A 19,020-nucleotide genomic window follows, 5' to 3' on the forward strand; every position below is an offset into this window, starting at 1 on the left:
CCATGGCCTGGATTAGGCACACCTTTGTATCTTGACTGACATTGTTGCTCTTCAGCACCCTGGAGAGGCCCATGACAGCAGATTTTCCCAATGCAATTCGTCTTTTGATTTCCTGACTGCTGGTGTTAAGAGTGTTGATTGTGGAGCCGAGCAAGCTGTAATTGTTAACAACCTCAATATCTTCTCCATCTAATATGGTGCTGCCAATTGGCCCAGTGGTGAGAATCTTTATCTTCTTGATGTTGAGCTTCAATCCACATTGAAGACTACAGTCCTTGACCTTTTGCAGCAAGTACTTCAGGTCTTCTTCAGTCTCTGCATGCCAGGTTGTGTCATCTACCTACATATCATAGGTTGCCAATGAGTCTTCCTCCTATCCTGATGCCACACCCCTCCTCATAAAGCCCTGGTTCCCAAATGATCGGTTCAGCATACATATTGAAATGGTACGGGGACAGGATGCATCCTGACTCACTCCCTTCCTAATTTTGAACCATGCAATGTTTCCTCGCTCTGTTCTGAGGATTGTTTCTTGGACCAAGTATAGGTTTCATATAAGCACAATCAAGTGTTCTGAGATTCCAATTTTCCTCAAGGTTAGCCACAATTTATTGTGATCCACACAGTCAAATGCCTTTGCATAGCCAATAAAACACAGATAAACATTTCTCTGTTACTCTCTGCTTTCAGCCACTATCCATCTGTCATTAGCAATAATGTCACTAGTGCCATGACCTCTTCTAAATCCAGCCTATATTTCTGGTAGTTCTCTGTCAATGTACTATTCAAGTCTTTTCTGGATAATCTTCAGCAGGATTTTTCTAGTGTACAATATTAATGTGATACTCGATAATTTCCACACTTTGTCGAGTCACCTTTTTTTTGGAATGGGAATAAACATGGATCTCTTCCAGTCAGTTGGCCAAGTAGTTGTCCTCCAGGGTTTCGTGGCACAACTTGGTGAGTACATACAGGGCAGCATCTGTTTGTTGAAATATATCAATTAGTATTCCGTCAATTCCTGGGGCTTTATTTTTTGCCAAGTCCTTCAGAGCAGCCTGCACTTCCTCCATCATCATTGCCTCTTGCTCATATGTTGTTTCTTGAAATTCTTCTGTTCTGTGTCAGCCAATTCTTTTTAGTACAGTAACTCTGTATACTCCTTCAATCTGCTTTTAATGCTTCTTGAATCATTCAATATTCTGCCCTTAGCATCCTTAAGCATTGCAACTCATGGCTTGAATTTATTCTTTCTTTCTTTCAGCTTAAGAAATGCTGAGTGAGTTCAGCCCTTTTGATTTTCTGACTCCAGCTCCCTGCACATTGCATGATAATATTTTGCCTTGTCTTCTTGAGCAGTCTTTGAAATCTTCTATTCAGCTCCTTCTTGATTCCTTCCCTTTGCTTTGGCTTCCTGGCGCTCTAGTGCAATATTCCCAGTCTCTTCTTGCCAGTCCATTGGCCAAGTTATTATTGTTGTATGCCATTAGGTCAGAACCTACCCATAGCTGACCCTCCAGTGGTTTTCAGAGGCCGTAAATCACACGGGAAGAGATTGTCCATCCTTCTTTCACAACTGGGTGTTTCTGAGATTGCAGCACAACTTCCCTGCCCCTAATTGTGTGAAATTTCTATAACCTTGCTCCATGGATGGAGTAGAGAGCAAGGCCTCAAACTGTTTCAACACCACTCTTGCAAGCACTGTAGGAATCAGTACAGATTCTTATAACCAGGCCACCAGAGCTTCCTAAGTAGTTGAAGCCAGGGAGTCTTCCAAATTCCTTGGCATAGACCAGTGAGCATGTCCACGGCTGCATCTGTTTGCTGAAACACCTCCACTGGTATTCCGTCAGCTCCTGGAACCTTATTGTTCTGCCAATCCCTTCTTGGAAACTTGGACTTCTTCATTCGGAGCCACTGGTTCTTGGTCATGTGCTATTTCATAAAATAGTCCAGTAGTGACTCATTTGTTTTGATATAATGACTGCATTCCTTCTGTCTTTGCTGATGCTTCCTGCATTATTCGATATTTTGCACATGGAATCCTTGAGTATTGCAAAACAAGGATTTTTTATTTAATTCAACTTGGAAAATGCTGAACAGATTCTTCCTTTTTCATTTTCTAGCTCTAGATCTTTGCACATTTCCTTATAATACTTTGCTTTGGGGGTGTGTGTGTTTTTTAAGAGTTTTCCTCTAGTTTTTTAATTAATTTTTACATATTTTCTTCCCCACCTCCCTCAGCCCACCTTGTAATGCAGTCCTTATTCCAAGATTTCAGTCAGACTTACAATGCCTAATCATAATTCCTTTCAGACAGCTCTTCCCTCATTTTTTCAATGGCAGTGTTCATTATCTATCCACTCTTTTCCTATTCTCTCTCCAACACCTCATGTCCTGTTTTATAACAGAACTTTTATGAGATAGTTGTTGTCCTTTTGTGACTGAAATATTTCACTCAACATAATGTCCTCCAGGATTCCCATGTTGTGTAATGTTTTATGAGCTCATTATTTTGCAATGCTACATAATATTCCATTGTGTGACTAAACCATTCTATCCATTCATTTGTTGATAGGCACCTGGGTTGCTTCCAATTCTTTGCTATTGTGAATAACGCAGCAATAAACACAAGTGTGTGTACATCTGTTTGAGTCCTGTTGTGTCAAATGGTATTTCTATTTCCAACTTTTTGAGAAAGCACCAGACTGCCTTGCATAGTGGCTGTGCCATTTTACATTCCCGCTTGCAGTGACTAAGAGTTCCAATCTCTCTGCAACCCCGCCAGCATTTGCTGTTTGCTGCCCTGTTGAACTTTACTGATATTACTGGGCTAAGATGGTATTGTTTTGTGCTTTGTGTTCTCAAGCAGCCCTTTGAATTCTTTGTTTTGGCTCACTTACCTCATCATTTCTTCCCTTCACTCTGACTTCTTTATGTTCAAAAGCAAGTTTCTGAGATGTAAAATTATAACTATTAGTTCATTTTCAAGAGCTCTGGTAGCTTAGTGGTAAAGAGTTGTGCTGCCAACCCAAAGGCATGTGGTTCGAATCCACTGGCTCCTCTGTGGGAGAAAGGCGGGCGATCTCCTCCTGTGCAACTTACGCCTCTGAAAACCTGCTGGGGGGTCAGCTATGAGTCAGTTCTGACTTGATGGTACATAACAACAAGAAATTCATTTCAGCAAATTATTTGAGGAACAATGGTGTCAGTTTGAAGACTAAGGGATGCCTGATTCAGGCCATGATCTTTTCAGTCACTTGCTATGCATCTCAGAGCTAGACAATGAATAAGGTTGACAAACGAGCTGGTGCCTTCAAACTGTGGTGTTGAAGAAGAGCGCTGAATAGCCTACAAACTGCCACGTGGACGAGCAGATCCGTCTTGGAGAAGGTCCAGCTAGAGTGTTCCTTAGAAGCAAAGATGATGAAGCTTCCTCTCACATACTTTGAGTGTGTTGCTAGGGGACCAGCACAGAAAGGGACATGATACTTGAAAAGGCAGAGGGATGGTGAAGAGAGGAAGACCTTCAACCAGGTGAATTGACACGGTGACTGCAGCAATGGCTTGAGTGTGTTGGAGATGATGAGGCTGGCACAGGACAGGACGGGGTTCAGATCTACTGTTCACAGGGTCGCTTGATGCTGGACTCGATGGTCCTAACAACAATAACAGCAAGGCCTTCGACCCTGTCTTCAGGTCTTCCATCTCCCTCTCAGTACTGTCCAGGTTTTCCTAAATCCCTACTTCATACACCCCACATTCTGATTTTTTTATTATTACATTTTCTTTTATTATATTTTGTTTGTACAGTCAAATCGATCTGACTGGTACAGGAGGAAATTGTCCCTCCTTCTCAGCAGAGCATCTGGTGGATTCGAACCATGTACCTCTGGGATTGCCGTGCAGCTTCTTGCCACTAGGCCACCAGAGCTCCCTCCACATTCTGATTTTCATGACTGTTTGCACGTATTCTCATTTTGAGTCGTGCCACACCAGCACATGTAGGTGTGGGAGGCTTTGGTCCACCCTGGTCACTAGTGTTGACTCCACGACCCCACTTTGAGAAGTCATCTGTTTCACAGCTACATTCTGAGCACCGTCCGACCTGAGGAACTCTTCTGGCCCTGTATCGGACCTTGCCCACTGCTGTGGTTTGCTCTGATTGCTTTGTTTTCCTAGCCTGGAGCTCTGTGGCAGAGCCTATAGTAGGTCGTACTCCTAACCCCCCCCAAAAATTAAAATTATATATATATATATATATTCCTGATCCTGTTTTAAAGAATTAGACCTCCAAGTCCTTCCTACTCTGCCTTAGTTTGGACATTCCGGTGAATCCTGTCCAGTGCAGGACCCCCTGCTGGTACTTGATACACAGGTGACAGAAGTTCCAGCATCACAGCAACGTCCACAGTAGGAAAAAGTGTCAGGAAATAAATGGCTGTGAAGACGACAATGTAGGAGACTGTGTGAGGCATTCTGCTCTGCCTTGTAGGGGCTTCACAAACCGGAATAAACCCCACAGCAATGGGTTTGTCCTTTAGCCTAGGACAAAGGGAGATTTGTTCCCCAACCCTTTTGCACGGCTCCTTGGCATCATCCAAGTCTCAGCTGAAATGTCCCCTCTTCAAAAAGTCCTTTCCTAACTCTGGCACCTAAAGTAACCCTCCCAGATATCGCACTCAAGACTCTGTCACCTGGCTGAGTTTTCCTTATAACACACTCTCCTCCATCCGCAGCTGAAAGTTACCAAGTTCCTAGACAATGAAGTGACTGTTGGATGCCCGGGACTGGATTCCCACCTGCAGCAACTCCATGAAATAGAGTAGAAGTGCCCTGAGGGCTTTGTTGGTGGCAATCTTTATAGGAGCAAATTGCCAAATCTTTCTCCTGCATGCAGTTGTTGTTGTTATTGTTGTTGTTGTTTTTAGGTGCCATCAAGTCGAGTGCAATTCATAGTAATGCTGTGAACCTTGATCTATCTTGTTCCATCCTCACACTTCCTGACACACAAGAGCCCACTGCAGCAGTCACCGTGTCAATCCACCTGGTTGAGGGTCTTCCTCTCCTTTGCCGACCCTCCACCCTTCCCAGCATCATGTCCTTCTCCAAGGAATAGCACCTCCTAGCAACATTCCCGAAGTTTGTGAGGTGAAACCTCATCATTCTTGCCTCCAAAGAGCACTCCTGCTGCACCCTCTCCAAGACATACTGGTTTGTTCTCCTAACTGTCCGTGGGATATTCTGTGCTCTTCTCCAACACCACAGCTCAAAGGCATCAATCCTTTTCTTCATTGTCTAGCTCTCAGATGCATAACAAGTAATAGGAAGACTATGGTCTGAATTAGAAGCATCTTAGTCCTCAAACTGACATCATTACTCCTCAATACTTTGGAAAGGTCCCTCACTGCAGATTTTCCCAGTGTAATGCATCTCCTTATTTCCTGACTGCTGGTACCAAGGGTGTTAATTGTGGGTCCAAGCAAGATGAAGCTGTTGACAGTTTCAATCTCCTCTCCATCCATCATAAATGCTGCTTATGGATCCAGTGGTAAGAATCTTTGTTTTCTTGACATTGAGATGTAGTACATACCAAAGGCTCCGTTCCTTAAAAAAACATGGCTGTATTCCTTGGAAAATATGGGGCTGGTGATAGAAACCAGCCTGGAAATAGAATGATCGAATTTTGTGTTTACACTGATTTACTCATTGCAAATACTTTTTTTTTTAAAAAAGGAAACAGCCTTTTATTTTAATTTTATTTTATTATTTTGTGTGTGTGTTGTGTGTGTCATCAAATCAGATCTGACTGGTACAGGAGGAGACTGTTCCTCCTTCTCCTTCTCCAGCAGAGCATCTGGTGGATTTGAACCGTGCACCTCTGGGATTGCAGTACAGCAAATACCTTTTTTAAGAGACACAAATAACAGCTTTACACATGGATCTCACCTGATAAGCTGTACAGAAAGGCATCGTTGGAAAAGATCAACATAAGCAGACAAAACTAGGTCAAAGGTAGACTATGGGTCTGATCACCAATTACTCAATTGCAAGTTTAAATTGAGGCCAAGGAAAATTAAAATAATTCTACAGGAACCAAGATATGATCTTTAATAAGTTCCATCTGAATTTCAAGATCATTTTAAGAATAGGTTTGAGGCATTGAACACCAATGATCAAAGACCAAATGAGTTGTAAGATGATATCAAGGGTATCATCCACGAAGAAAGCAGAAGGTCATTACAAAAAACAGAGGAGAAAGAAAAAAAATCAAAATGGTTGTTGGAAGAGACTGTAGAGATTACATCGGAGCATTGAGGAGCCAAAACAAAAGAAAAACAAGTCAAAGTGAAAGAGCTGAACAGAAGATTTCAAAGGGCAGCTCAGGAGGACTACATGCAGTTGGGTGAGTTCAAACCCTCAACCGTTTGGTTTGTTGCCGGATTATTTAACCCTCTCTCCACCAAGATACCTTTAAGAACATGAAACCAAAAAACAAAAGTCAAGCTCAACCACTGTCAATTTGATTCTGACTCCTGGTGCTCCTCTGCTGGGTTTCTGAGGCTACAGACCTTGGGAGGAGGTGGCTGCCCATCTTTCTCCCAAGAAGCAGCTGGTGAATGGAAACGACTGGCTTTTTGGTTTGCAGCCAATGTCGAAGGCACGATGTCCCAAGGGCTCCATTTAACAGGCAATAAACCATAATAAAAGGGGTAGAAGGTGATAGTTGTTTTTAAGGCATTCTGTACAACGGAAGCATGACTAAGATTATGTGGGCATTCTGGGCTGTTTTCCTTGTGTGTACCATCGTATCAGATCTGACTGGTACAGGAGGAGGTTGCCCCTCCTCCAGCAGAGATTCAAACCGTGCATAATCTAATCAGGATTGCAGTGCAGCTTCTTGCCACTAGGCCACCAGAGCGCCCTTCGATGGTTGTTTTCAGTCACCACTGAATTGACTCCGTTGCGTGTTGTTGCAATGTGTGTAACAACAATAGCCATGCCTGGACCTGGCCCATCTCCATGGTCCCTGATATGTGTTAAGAGCCATATGTTCTTCCGTTGTCCGGAAGGTTTTAGAAGCTCTGTTATTTCAGAAATGGATGGCCAGACCTGCTATATCCATAAGCACTTTATTACAGATCTGGGAAGACAGTGAGATCCCCTCAAAAACTGCCTCCCTAGACCTGCTTCTAAATCTGTCTTAAAATGGGAACGCTGACTGAAACCTCTCCACCATGGGCAACCCTGCTGGTACTTGAAATACCAGTGTCCTGGCCTCCAGCATTACAGCAACGGGCCAGCCACCACGTTACACCAACTGACAGATGAGGTCTGTCTGGAAGGAAGTGCATGAGAGTGATTCTTAGAAGCAAGGATGGTGAAATGTCTTCTCTCTTGAAGAATAATCTCAGAAGGAACCAGTCCTCGAGGAGAGACAGCACGCTGGGCACGGTGGAGGGTCAGAGAAAGAGAGCAAGACCCTCCACAAGAGGGACTGACCCAGGGACTGCACAGTGGGCGTGAGTTTGGCAGAGATTGTGAGGATGACGCCGCGCAGGGCAAGGCTCACTGTGAACGGAATGACAAGAGCCAAAACCAAACTCACTGCCCTTGAGTCACTTCTGATACAGAGAGACCCTCCCTCAGTTTTCTGAGGCCGTAAATCTTCACGGGAAGAGACTGTGCATCTTTCTCCTGTGGAGCAGCTGGTGAATTTGCACCACTGACCCTTCTGTTAGCAGCACAATGTGTGACATACTTGGCCACTTTAGCAGACTAAAGTTGTTAACAACCTCAGAGCTCCTTGCAATAGGAAGGTGGTTGTTGTTGTTATGTGCCACCGAGTTGCTTGCGACTCATAGCGACCCTATGTACAATAGGCCTAAACCCTGCTCTATCTTGTGCCAATAGTACTGCCTCTGACACACCCATCCCGATTACCCCAGTCACTGAATCCATCCACCTCATAGAGGGTCTTCCCCTCCTGCGCTGTCCCTCCACCTTCCCAAGCATGATGTCCCTCTCCAAGGACCTGTCACTCCTTACAACATGTCCAAAGTATGTTAAACAGAGCCTCAGAATCCTTGCCTCCAAGGAGCCGCCTGGGTTAACCCTCTCCAGGATGAATCTGTTTGTTTTCTTAGCAATCCATGGTACCCTCAATCCTCTTCTCCAGCACCACAGCTCAAAGGCATCAATTCTCCTTCTATCCTCCTTGGTCATTGTCCAATTCTCTGATGCATAACAAGTGATTGCAAAGACCATGGCCTGTATCAGATGCACCTTAGTCTCCAGAGAGACACCATTGCTCTTCAGTACTTTGGAGAGGTCCCTAACAGCAGACTTTACCATCACAATAAGTCTTTTAATTTCCTGGCTGCTGGTACCGAGAGTGTTGACTATGGAGCCAAGTAGACTAAAGTTGTTAACAATCTCAATCTTTTCATCATCCATCCTGATGCTGCCAATTGGTTCAATGGTGAGAATCTTTGTCTTCTTGATATTGAGCCTCAATCCATATTGAGGAAGGTGATACATAAAAGGAAAAAAAAAAGAAACAAAACCATTACAGTGGCCTCTATTCTCAGAGCGATCCCCAAGGACAAAACAGCACTGCCCCACAGGGTTGACAAGGCTGTAATTCTCCACAGAAGCCCACTGCCACATCATTCTTCAGAGTGAGGGTTAATGGTTTTGAACTGTCTGCCAACCATTTGGTTTGCAACCAAATGCTCTAACCATGGCACTACCAGCACTCCTAAGAAGGTAATAAGACATGTGGAGAAACATAAGTCGAGGCAAAACAACAACAACAACAACAACAAAAAAAAAAAAACAGATCAAGAGCTGTAAGGGTGGGGGAAGTTGCAACTTTCAACAAAATGCTTAGGATATGCCTCATTGAGAAGGTGGCATTTGACCCAGCCGTGAGGATATATCTGAAGAACTTTCCACATGGTGGAGACAGTAAGTGCAAACGCCCTGAGGCAGTTCTGTTTCTTGGGTTGGAGGAACTGCTAAACTGTTAGTGTGGCTGGGAGGTGGTTGGGAGAGTTCAAAAGGGGTGGGATGGACCCCTGTAAGTGGGCCCTTTCGAGCAAAGCTGAGCTGCTCCTTTGGAAAGGATCACCCCGGCTGCTGTGGACAGATTCAATGTTGTCAGAAGGCAGAGAGGAGGCCATATGCTCATGCAGGGGCAAGATGGAAGCTGGGTTCTGGGGAGAAGTGGGCAGAGCAGGGGAGGAACGGCCAGGAGCCAGGTGCAGGACACATTAGAATGCAGAGACAGGACTGGCAGAGGGATGGTTACATGGACCTGGAGAAGAGCCTTCGAAAATGGCTGCAGGTGCCAGGAGACAGAGAAAGTGGCCATGTTAACAGACAATAAACCAGTTTATTGGTTTAATGTTCTTTATTATTGCAGCCAGAGTGCCCTTGGAGGCAAAGGTGGTAAAGCTTTGTCTCACATACTTGTCGCTAGGGGAGGCGAGTCCTTGGAGAGAGGCATCATTCTTGGAAAGGTGAAGGGATGGCAAAGGGGTGGAAGAGCCTCAAACAAGTGGATTGATACAGTGACTGCAGCAACGGACTCAAGTGTGTCAGAGATGAGGAGGCTGGCCCAGGATAGGACAGAGTTCAGATCTGTTGTTCACAGGGTGGCCATGAGTCCCACTTGATTCCACAGCACCTAACAACAACAGCATGATTGAGATGCCCGTCGTGACAGAATTTGGCGTGAATAACATGTGATACATGGACGAGGGAGGAGTAGCAGAGGCCCAGGGCAGCTGGTCCTTGACAGTCACAGTGCCAGATGTGGGAGCAGAGCTGTGTGTTCCCAGCCAGGCTGTTTCCCCCACATCCTTGTGACATTTATTACCCCTCCACTTGCCTTTTCTGGAAGTGAATCCTGGTGGCGCAGTGGTTGAGCACTGGTATGTTAACCCGTTTCAGTAGTTTAAACTCAGAAACCCTAGGGGAAATTCTTCTCTGACTTAAGAGGGGCTCTGAGTTGAAATTAACTCTATTGACAACAGGATTTAGTATTTTGGGGCATGGACCACTTTTCTGAGCATTCCCTTCTTCCACCAGCTGTTCTGCAGAAAGATGGGCAACCACCTCCTATGTGATTAACACGTTGCCACACACTTTTAAATTGACGACATTATTTTTTCAATTGTTTATGACTGCCATATGAAATTGAGCGTCAGTCATCTGTTTGGAAGTGAAAAATAATTAAAATGTGCAGGACGGCTATAGCCGTCATTTGAGGCAACGTGCTTCTCAAAAACCCACTAGCGGGTCAGCAGCTGTGGGTCGGTTCTGACTCGAAGGTACACAACAACAACCACATTCATCCCGTAGGCATGTACTGACACTTGCCGGGCATCATCCTTGCAGACGCGAACGGACAAACCTCCAGAGTAACCTGGACCTTTGCACCACCCGGGACCCCATCCCTGTGTTCCCGCCCGCCTCGGACGGGGCTGGAGTTCGGAGGGGCGGGGCACTGGAGGTCTTGAGGGCGGGGCTTGGAAAGGCTAGGGGCGGGGCTCTGGGAGGCCCGGAAGGGGAGGGGCTCTGGGAGGTCTGGAAGGGAGGGGCAGTGGAGTTAATGACGGGCGGGGCTCTGGGAAGCCCGAGGGAGGAGCTTTCGGGAGGCATGGCAGGGGCGTGGCTTTAGGAGGCCTGGCAGGGGCGTGGCTTTGGGAGGCCTGGCAGGGGGGTGGCTTTGGAAGGTCCGTAGGAAGATGTAGCGCTGACGTTGCTAGGGGCATTCTGATAGGTTCCTCCCGGAAGGTATAATGGCGCAAAGGCCCCGCCCCATGGAGCGCGCTTAGCGAATCAGGTGACTGAGCGAGCTGGCAGGCTCGGGAATCAGAACCTGCGGGGATCTGAGCGACCGGGCAGCGTGAGTGCGGCCGTCCCCGGTTCTGGGGCTCCGGGGGGTCCCGGTGCTGGGACGTTGGGCCTGCCGAGTTGAGGATGAGGGCCTGGATCCGGGGAAACCTCGTCCTGGCCCGGCGCCTCCGTCCCTGCTGGACATCGGCGGGCCGGCTGTCCTCCCGCCTGGTCCGGCGCAGGGCCGATCAGTGGCCCCCTTAGGCTCGGGGCTCCCCACCCCGCGGAGGGAGCGCGGTCTAAGGCCCAGGGACTCTCTGTTAGTGTTTCTGGCTGGGGAAGTGATTGCCCGGGGTGGCTGGGACGGTGAGGGCGGCCCAGGGCCCGCGTGGGGATCCCAGCCTGCAGCGCTCACCCTCGTGCGGTCACTCCAAGTGTTTTCCTAACTTTTCTCAGCTTCCAGACGCCAACACAGAAAGCGGGTGAAGACAGAGCAGCCCTGTCGGGCCCTGAGACGCTAGGTCTGGAGCAATGCTGCTAAAGACAGGTACCCACTGATGGGGTGGGCGAGAGGGTCAGCGAGGAGGGCGGTTGGCAGGAGGAACGCCTGGCGTCTAGACTTGTTCCTGCGAGAAGACTTGTTCCTCTCGAAATTAGAGGCAGCGAGGAAGGGAGCTCCCTAACCAGGAATTAGTTCCCCTCCAAAGAGAGGAACTTCCAGTCTCACCTCCCCCACCCCGCACCCCCAGTGCTTAGGCCCTGTCTTATGTACTGTCCACCTTGCCAGTTTACAGATAAGGAAACCTAGACCTCAGGGAAGGGCCTGGCCCACATGAGCTGGCTGAGTGCAGGTCAACCTAGCTGACCTGTGACACTTTTCTGAGGCCTGAGGGCCAGTGGTGTGTGTGGTGACACAGCCATGGGGTGGAGGGTAGGGGACAAGGGGGCCTGGGCATAGGCACAGTTGCCCCGGGACCCCATACCCTCCTGCCCTGCAGGAACCAGCAGCCAGAAGGAAACAAGTTACACCTCCAGCCAAGAATCCCATCCTCCGTGCAGACAGGCTCTGCAGGGTGGGGTGAGGGTCTGGGCTGAGGGGGAGCCCTCTACACACACACACACACCCCTACTTGTGGCTCTCAGTGCCCATCCTGGTCTTGGTGACCCACGTGCTGGCATTGAAGAATGGGCTGATGCAGACCCCACCCATGGGATGGCTGGCCTGGGAACGTTTCCGCTGCAACATCGACTGCAAAGAGGACCCAAAAAACTGCATCAGGTAAGCCTGCACCTGGCCCCTGAGGGCTACACCCAGGGCTGCCCACCCAGGGAGGCTGGAGACCAGGTGACTCCTGGCAGATCAGACACTGTCCTGTGACTTGCCCCTGCTCAAGGCTCTTGCGTCATCATTCATGTGAATTTCTGGGGCCGGCCCTCTGCTGATCACGAAGGCTATTCCTCAGAGCAGCCAACCCACCTCTGCGAAGCTCTGAGGAAGGGACCGGAGGGCAGGCCCGCCCTGAGACACCCCACCTCCTTTGTCCCTCCGCAGCGAACAGCTGTTCATGGAGATGGCTGACCGGCTGGCAGAGGACGGATGGCGGGACCTGGGCTACACATACCTCAACATCGACGACTGCTGGATTGGCGAACGCGATGAGAGAGGCAACCTGGTGGCAGACCCCAGGCGTTTCCCCAACGGCATCGCCCACCTGGCTGACTATGTGAGCCTTCAGCTGGGGGACCACTGCTCTCACTCACCCATCTTTGGGCTCGTTGATGCTGTCCCAGATTGAGGACCAAAGGCTGGGGGGCAGGGGACAGAACCATGAATTTGGGCCCATTGTTGTGGGTCAGCAATTGGGTAGAGCATCTTAATGATCATGGGAATCCAGGAGGGCTCCCAGGAGGAGGTGGCCCTTGAGCTGATCCCAGAGAGGGAGCATTTGAAGCAGAGGAGGAGGCTGAAGCAAAGCCACTGCCCCAGGGTAGGAAAATCCTTCGTAAGGGGTGAAAGCCTAACCAGCACACTGGGCAATGGGGAGCCCTGGAGGCTATAAAGAGCTTGACCACATATGCTGTGAGGAGGTTCCCTGAGGGTTCCACTCTGTCTGCACCCCACAGGCTCACTCCCTGGGCCTGAAGCTAGGCATCTACGCAGACTTGGGTAACTTCACCTGCATGGGCTTCCCGGGCACCACGCTGGACAGGGTGGTCCAGGACGCGAAAACTTTCGCCAAGTGGAAGGTGGACATGCTGAAGCTGGACGGCTGTTACTCTACCCCCCTGGAGCGGGCCGTAGGTGGGTTCCCTCACTGGCTGGGCGAGTGGGTACATAGACAGGGGTAACCTGCGAGGCCCACCGAACCCACCTGGCTGAGCCTGGTCTGTCTCTGGCCGCTGAGTGGTAGTGTTTACCAAGCCTTCTCACCCTCGGGCCCTGGACATAGAGGACACCTCTTGAGCCCGTTTTCTCACACTTGGCGGGACAGTGTTTGAACTGAACTGGCCCCGCCTATTTCTTATGCCTCCTTTGCTCTGAAACGTGGGGTTTGGACTTCCCAGGGTACCCCAAGATGGCTGCTGCCCTGAACTGGCCCCGCCTATTTCTCATGCCTCCTTTGCTCTGAAACGTGGGGTTTGGACTTCCCAGGGTACCCCAAGATGGCTGCTGCCCTGAATGCCACAGGCCACCCCATTGCCTTCTCCTGCAGCTGGCCAGCTTATGAGGGGGGCCTTCCCCCAACGGTAAGCAATGAACCCCGCATCCAGAACTCCTCACTGCCCCTGGCTCCAGGGAGGTGGCTCTGCAAAGTCAGGGCTGTTGTCATAGCTGTCCGCAGGTGTTGGTGGTATCTAGAGAGAGAGTTGTAAGACCCCAGAGGGGAGCCCTAGCTAGCCCAGGATCGTAGAGAAATGGGGGCCAAAGGGCTGCCTTCAAGGCGGGGGAGCTGCATGTGGTCACGCACAGCCTCCAGCAAGTGGTGAGGCCAGTGGGCTGGGAGGTGGCCAGTACCGAGACCTTGAGTGAGGGCCTGCTGATATTTTGTCAAGGGCCCCTTGCCATGGTTGATGCCAAGAGCAAGCCAGTCAGATTCCTAGACCTCAGGCTCTGAGGAAGTTGGGAGAAGGCTGGTGGGTGTGCAGTGGAGATTGTGAGTGGAGCCCGGAAAGGTTGGGGTCAGTCCTCAGCAGGGCACGTCCTCTTGGAGCGTCAGTGTCCCACACAAGCTCCTTCCTCACCCGGTGGGCGGCCTCCAGTCAGGGCTGGGTGGGCCTCCCGGCAGCCAGCGAGGTGTGACATGTGGGTTGGACTCTGCCTCTCTGCCTCGCAGGTGAACTACACCCTCCTGGCTGACATCTGCAACCTCTGGCGCAACTACGACGATATCCAGGACTCCTGGAGCAGTGTGCTGTCCATCCTGGACTGGTTTGTGGAGTACCAGGACATCCTGCAGCCAGTGGCCGGCCCTGGGCACTGGAACGACCCAGACATGGTAGCAGTCATGCCTGCCCTCCCTGCCCAGGGGCTCGCTGGCTTCTAGGTTTGGGGACAATGTTTGCAGACTATGTCCCTGATCCAGTTGCACCTGTCTCCCAGGCAGCCTGTTTTCTGCTTCGGATCAGAATGTTCCCGGGAGGAGGGGCTAGGAATGTCCATTGTGAATAGTCTTCCCAGGAGATTTTGGGGTTCTCTAAAGGTTCATCTCACATACTTTGGGCATGTTGTTAGGAGAGGCTGTCCATTGGAGAGGGACATCATGCTTGGAAAAGTGGAGGGACAGCAGAAGAGGAAGACCTTCAATGACGAACTGACACAGTGACTGCAGCATTGGGCTTTGTCAGAGGTGGTAGACTGGAGGGTTCAGGTCTGTTCACAGGGTCGCTGTGAGTTGTACTCAACTCAACGGTAACAAAGCTCTCGAAGGGAACTCTGGTGGCCTAGTGGGTAAGGAGTTGTGCTACCAGCCCTGAGGCAGGCAGTTTGAATCCACCAGTTGCTCCATGGGAGAAAGACGGGCACTATCCCGTGGGACTTACAGCCTCCGAAGACCCACTGGAGGGTCAGCTGTGAGTCGGTCAACTGATGACAATGAGCTTGAGTTTTGGAAACTCTAGAAGGTGGAGACTCTGAGTGGATGTTGTTCACTGGTGGGTGAACATCGTGAATATGCCTCACAGCTGACGCTCTCAGGACTGGGTCTGCCTCCTGCCCTGGCAGCGCAATGAAATCTGGCTCCCTTATACCTCATTAGCACCCTCAGTGCCTGCCCCCCTCCAGACAGACCTCTTCACTCAGCCAGCAAGCACAGGTCCCCTGTGAGGCCAGCTGACGGGGCCTGGCTGGAGGGACAGAAACAGGCCTGCTGGAGAGGCCGCTCCAGCGCCACCACTTGTTTGGGCAAATTACTTACTGTTTAATCTGGGCCTCAGTTTTGTCATCTTGAAAATGGGAAGTAGCAGAGGCTAAACAACGTAACCCTTTAAAAACTTGGCACAGTCTCTGGCATGTATGAATGGCTTGTTCATTTATGAACATGTACTTAATGTGTCTCTGGGTGACGCACATGGTGATACGCTGGACTGCAAGCTGTAGTTGGTGGTTCAAACCCAACAAAGGCGCCTTCAGAAAGCTCGCAGCCTCCAGCCCTGTGGAGCTGTTCTCTGTGCACATGCGTTTACTGTGAGCTGACAGCAAAACACCAGTGTTGAGTTGTGGCCACTTGTCCCAGCTGTGGGGGGAGCTGGGTGACTGGTGGCAGGAATGCAGGATGTTGAGGCCTGACTTCCACCACTGGCCCCTGGAATGAATGTCTCTACCCATCTGCATCCTGGTTTATCAACACTGTTGGCCACCGAATCTCACTCGATCATCTATAAATCGTAATACCCCAGAGCATTCATTCATTGCCTCCGTTTTCTTGGCTAAAATAAGAACAAACTGGGCCCAGGTGGGTAAATGCCTCCACTGGGGAGTGGGCTTCACGGAGACTTCACCTGCCTGGCCTCTTACTCACTTCCCCTCTTGTCCTGACAGCTGCTCGTTGGGAACTTTGGCCTCAGCTTCGAGGAAGCCCAGTCCCAGATGGCCCTGTGGACAGTGCTGGCGGCCCCTCTGTTCATGTCCACAGACCTGCGGACCATCTCCGCCAAGGACATGGGCATTCTGCAGAATCCACTCATGATCAAAATCCACCAGGACCCCCTAGGCATCCAGGGGCGCAGGATTGTCAAGGTACCAGGACGAGGGCTGAGGAGGTGGGCCCAGGTGCCTGAGATTGCAGTCCTGGGGCCAAAGGGGAGGAGTCTCAAACCCACCCAGTCCTCCCCAGGTGGGCACCCTGCCTGTTTACTGTGTTGGGGAACTCGTGCCTGGAGCTGCACCAGTGCTCCCTTCTCACCCCACCGGGCTGCTGGGAGTTAAGCAAGGGGGTGTAGGCCCCCACAAGTGTCACTGGAACCTGGGTCCCTGGGTTTGGAAGCATAAGCTTCTACATGAGCCTGAGATGTCATCCAGACAGGGCCTCCTGGCAGGGTGCATGGAGTTGTTTCAGCTGAGAATTGCTACCACTTCTGCTACTCATTGCTGCTGCTACTGTCTCTACTCTCCAAAATACTAAAGAGCAGTGATATCAGTTTGAGGACTAAGGTGCGCCTGATTCTGGCCATGGTCTTCTCAATCACTTGCTATGCATCAGAGAGCTGGACAGTGAATTAGCATGACAGAAGAATTGATGCCTTTGAACAGTGGGGTTGGAGAAGAGCACTGAATAGCCTATGGACTGCAGAAAGAACAAACAGGTCTTAGGGAAAGTGCAGCCAGAGTGCCCCTTGGAGGCCAAGATTATGAGGCTGCATTTTTCATACTTTGGACGTGGACCTAGGCAAGGCTTTTCCTGGGAGAAGGGACATCATGCTTGGAAAGGTGGAGGGTCAGCGAAGGAGAGGAAGACACCCCCCCCAGGGATATGGATTGACACAATGACTTAAGCAATAAAGGCTAATGTGACAGAGATTGTGAAGATGGTACCGGATAGTGTAGGGTTCAGGCGTGCTGTTCATAAGGTCACTGTGAGTCGTACTCGACTACAAGGCATCTAACAACAACTGTTACCTCTATGGTTAATACTACTGCTGCTGCTACTAACCTGTTCCTACTGTTACCCTCCTGTTCCTGCTCCTGCCATTACCACCACTGCACCTGTTGCTACTACTGCTTCTGGTACTTCTGGTACTAGTACTGCTGGGCTACTCTTCCGCTGCTTGCTGCTGCTACTATTACTCTTGCTAGTATTAATACGACCATTACTGCTGCTGCAGCTGCTACTACTAATCAGGTATTTGCTGAGCACCGACTGCGCGCTGAGCGCTGAGCATTCTCGATCTGTTTTGCTAACGAGGAAACAGAAACAAGGGTTGGAGGAACTCACTCGGGGCCACGCGCTGGCAGGTGGGCAGTGGTGCCGCTGCCGAGCCTGGCTGTCTGCCCTGTGAGGGAAGTGTCCGACCTCAGAAGTCGCCTGTAGAACTGGGATGTCCTGGCGAACCTTCTGGAAGATGGAATGCGCCCTCACGCCCAGCTCCTCCGCCCCTCGAGGCAGAGTGCCTCCTGGGTGGCCTCCATCCTTGGGGAGCCACCTCGGGGCCTGCACTTGCCCCCGGCCATGTGTCTGTCCCTCCTGTCACCTCCGGGCTCTTTGGAGCAGCAGCCCGTGTGTGACACCTGCGTCAGCTGTGGCGTGGGCACTGGCACAGGCCCTGGCGTGCACGTGTGCCACAGAGGCCAAGCTCAGCTCTGTGGGCCCCTGGAGCCCATCAGACTCGGTGACGCCAGTGTGCCTGGGTGCCCAGAGCTCCAGGGAGGACGAGGACGCCAGGGTCCACCTGAGCAGAGACTCGTCACTGCCTATCTTCCGCACGCAGGAAAAGTCCCAGATTGAAGTGTTCCTGCGGCCGCTGTCCCAGAAGGCCAGTGCGCTCGTCTTCTTCAGCCGCAGGACGGACATGCCATACCACTACTCCACCTCCCTCAAATGGCTCAACTTCACCAGCGCCAGCGTGTATGAGGTCAGGGTCACCGCCAGGGCCTCCCTCCATCAGTCTCCCCGGGCGGGTGTTGGGTGCTGAGGGTGGTCCTGGCTTACACGCGGGCTCCCCTGAGCTGGGGGCCTGGCTCTCCTCCAGAGCTGGCGATGGCGGGTTGTGGGTGGTGCTGTTACAAGCTGGGTCAGGGGGTCCCACAGCCTGCGGTGTGCCCCCTTTTCACTGGCACAGCCCTCACTGCCATACCATGTTCTTGAGGCCTCCGTTGGGCCTCTTCGGCATTCATGGGAAATGCAGGTGCCCACTTCTGGGAGGCCCAAGCACACAGGCGACAGTCCAGGCCCCTGTGCTCTTGGGGTCTCCACATGGCCATCCTCAGGGTGGCACTAGGAATGTCCCCTTTTCTCCCCACCCCCCCTAATTTGCAGGCCCAGAACGTCTACACAGGCGAGATCATCAGTGACCTCCACATCAAGACCAAATTCACAGTGACCATCAACCCCTCTGGTGTGGTCATGTGGTACTTGTATCCCATCCACTATGAGACAGAGGCCATGGACAGGACTTAGGTGGCACCACGGGGCCTCACAGCTTGGCGAGGGCAGTGAGCAGGTACTCTGCTGCCACAATCCTGACCTCATTACACGCCAAGTGCATTCTCATCTGGGTCCCACGCCCTGCCCGAGCGTCGGCACGTTTGGGAACTGGTCTGGGGCAAGTGCCTTTGGCCTTCCGTCCCCAACCTTGTCTGGACAATCCAGCCAGCATCCTGGGCCCCGGAGGCGGGCACTCATCTCAGCGGCGTCCAGCCTCGGGCCCATTGTTGACCCGGAGATCAGGACCTGGGTTCCTAGCACAGGGCTGACTGCTGTCAGGGGCCTTGAACTGTGTGCTTGGCATTCCTACCTGGGGGAGGCCCTGCTGACGGGAACTCTGTGAAGGGGAGGGTCAGAGAGAGACCTCCGCGCCCTCTGGCCCCCAATAAAGTTCTGAGTCCAGTGGTTTGTAAGACTGACTGGATTATGGATGGGACAGTGTCAGAGCTGGTTCCCAGACCCCCACACAATCCAGATGTGCGACAGCTCCTGGTCTCTCATTTGCTCAGGGCAGAGTATTCTTTCTAGAAATGCC

At 51.0% G+C, this 19,020-nt stretch overlaps 1 protein-coding gene across 1 annotated transcript; it reads left to right on the forward strand.

Moving 5' to 3' along the window:
- The first annotated feature begins 11,376 nt into the window (after positions 1-11,376).
- Positions 11,377-18,458, forward strand: NAGA (N-acetylgalactosaminidase, alpha-). Its single transcript, XM_006890177.1, has 9 exons — positions 11,377-11,392; positions 11,989-12,124; positions 12,398-12,569; positions 12,970-13,147; positions 13,499-13,593; positions 14,181-14,342; positions 15,884-16,081; positions 17,770-17,913; positions 18,318-18,458. Exons 1-9 carry the CDS (start codon positions 11,377-11,379, stop codon positions 18,456-18,458), a joined length of 1,242 nt encoding a protein of 413 aa, XP_006890239.1.
- Positions 18,459-19,020: the final 562 nt, after the last annotated feature.

The sequence above is a fragment of the Elephantulus edwardii genome, unplaced genomic scaffold (genome assembly GCF_000299155.1).
Source record: "Elephantulus edwardii isolate Elephantulus edwardi_28Jun2011 unplaced genomic scaffold, EleEdw1.0 scaffold00086, whole genome shotgun sequence".
NCBI lineage: Eukaryota > Metazoa > Chordata > Mammalia > Macroscelidea > Macroscelididae > Elephantulus > Elephantulus edwardii.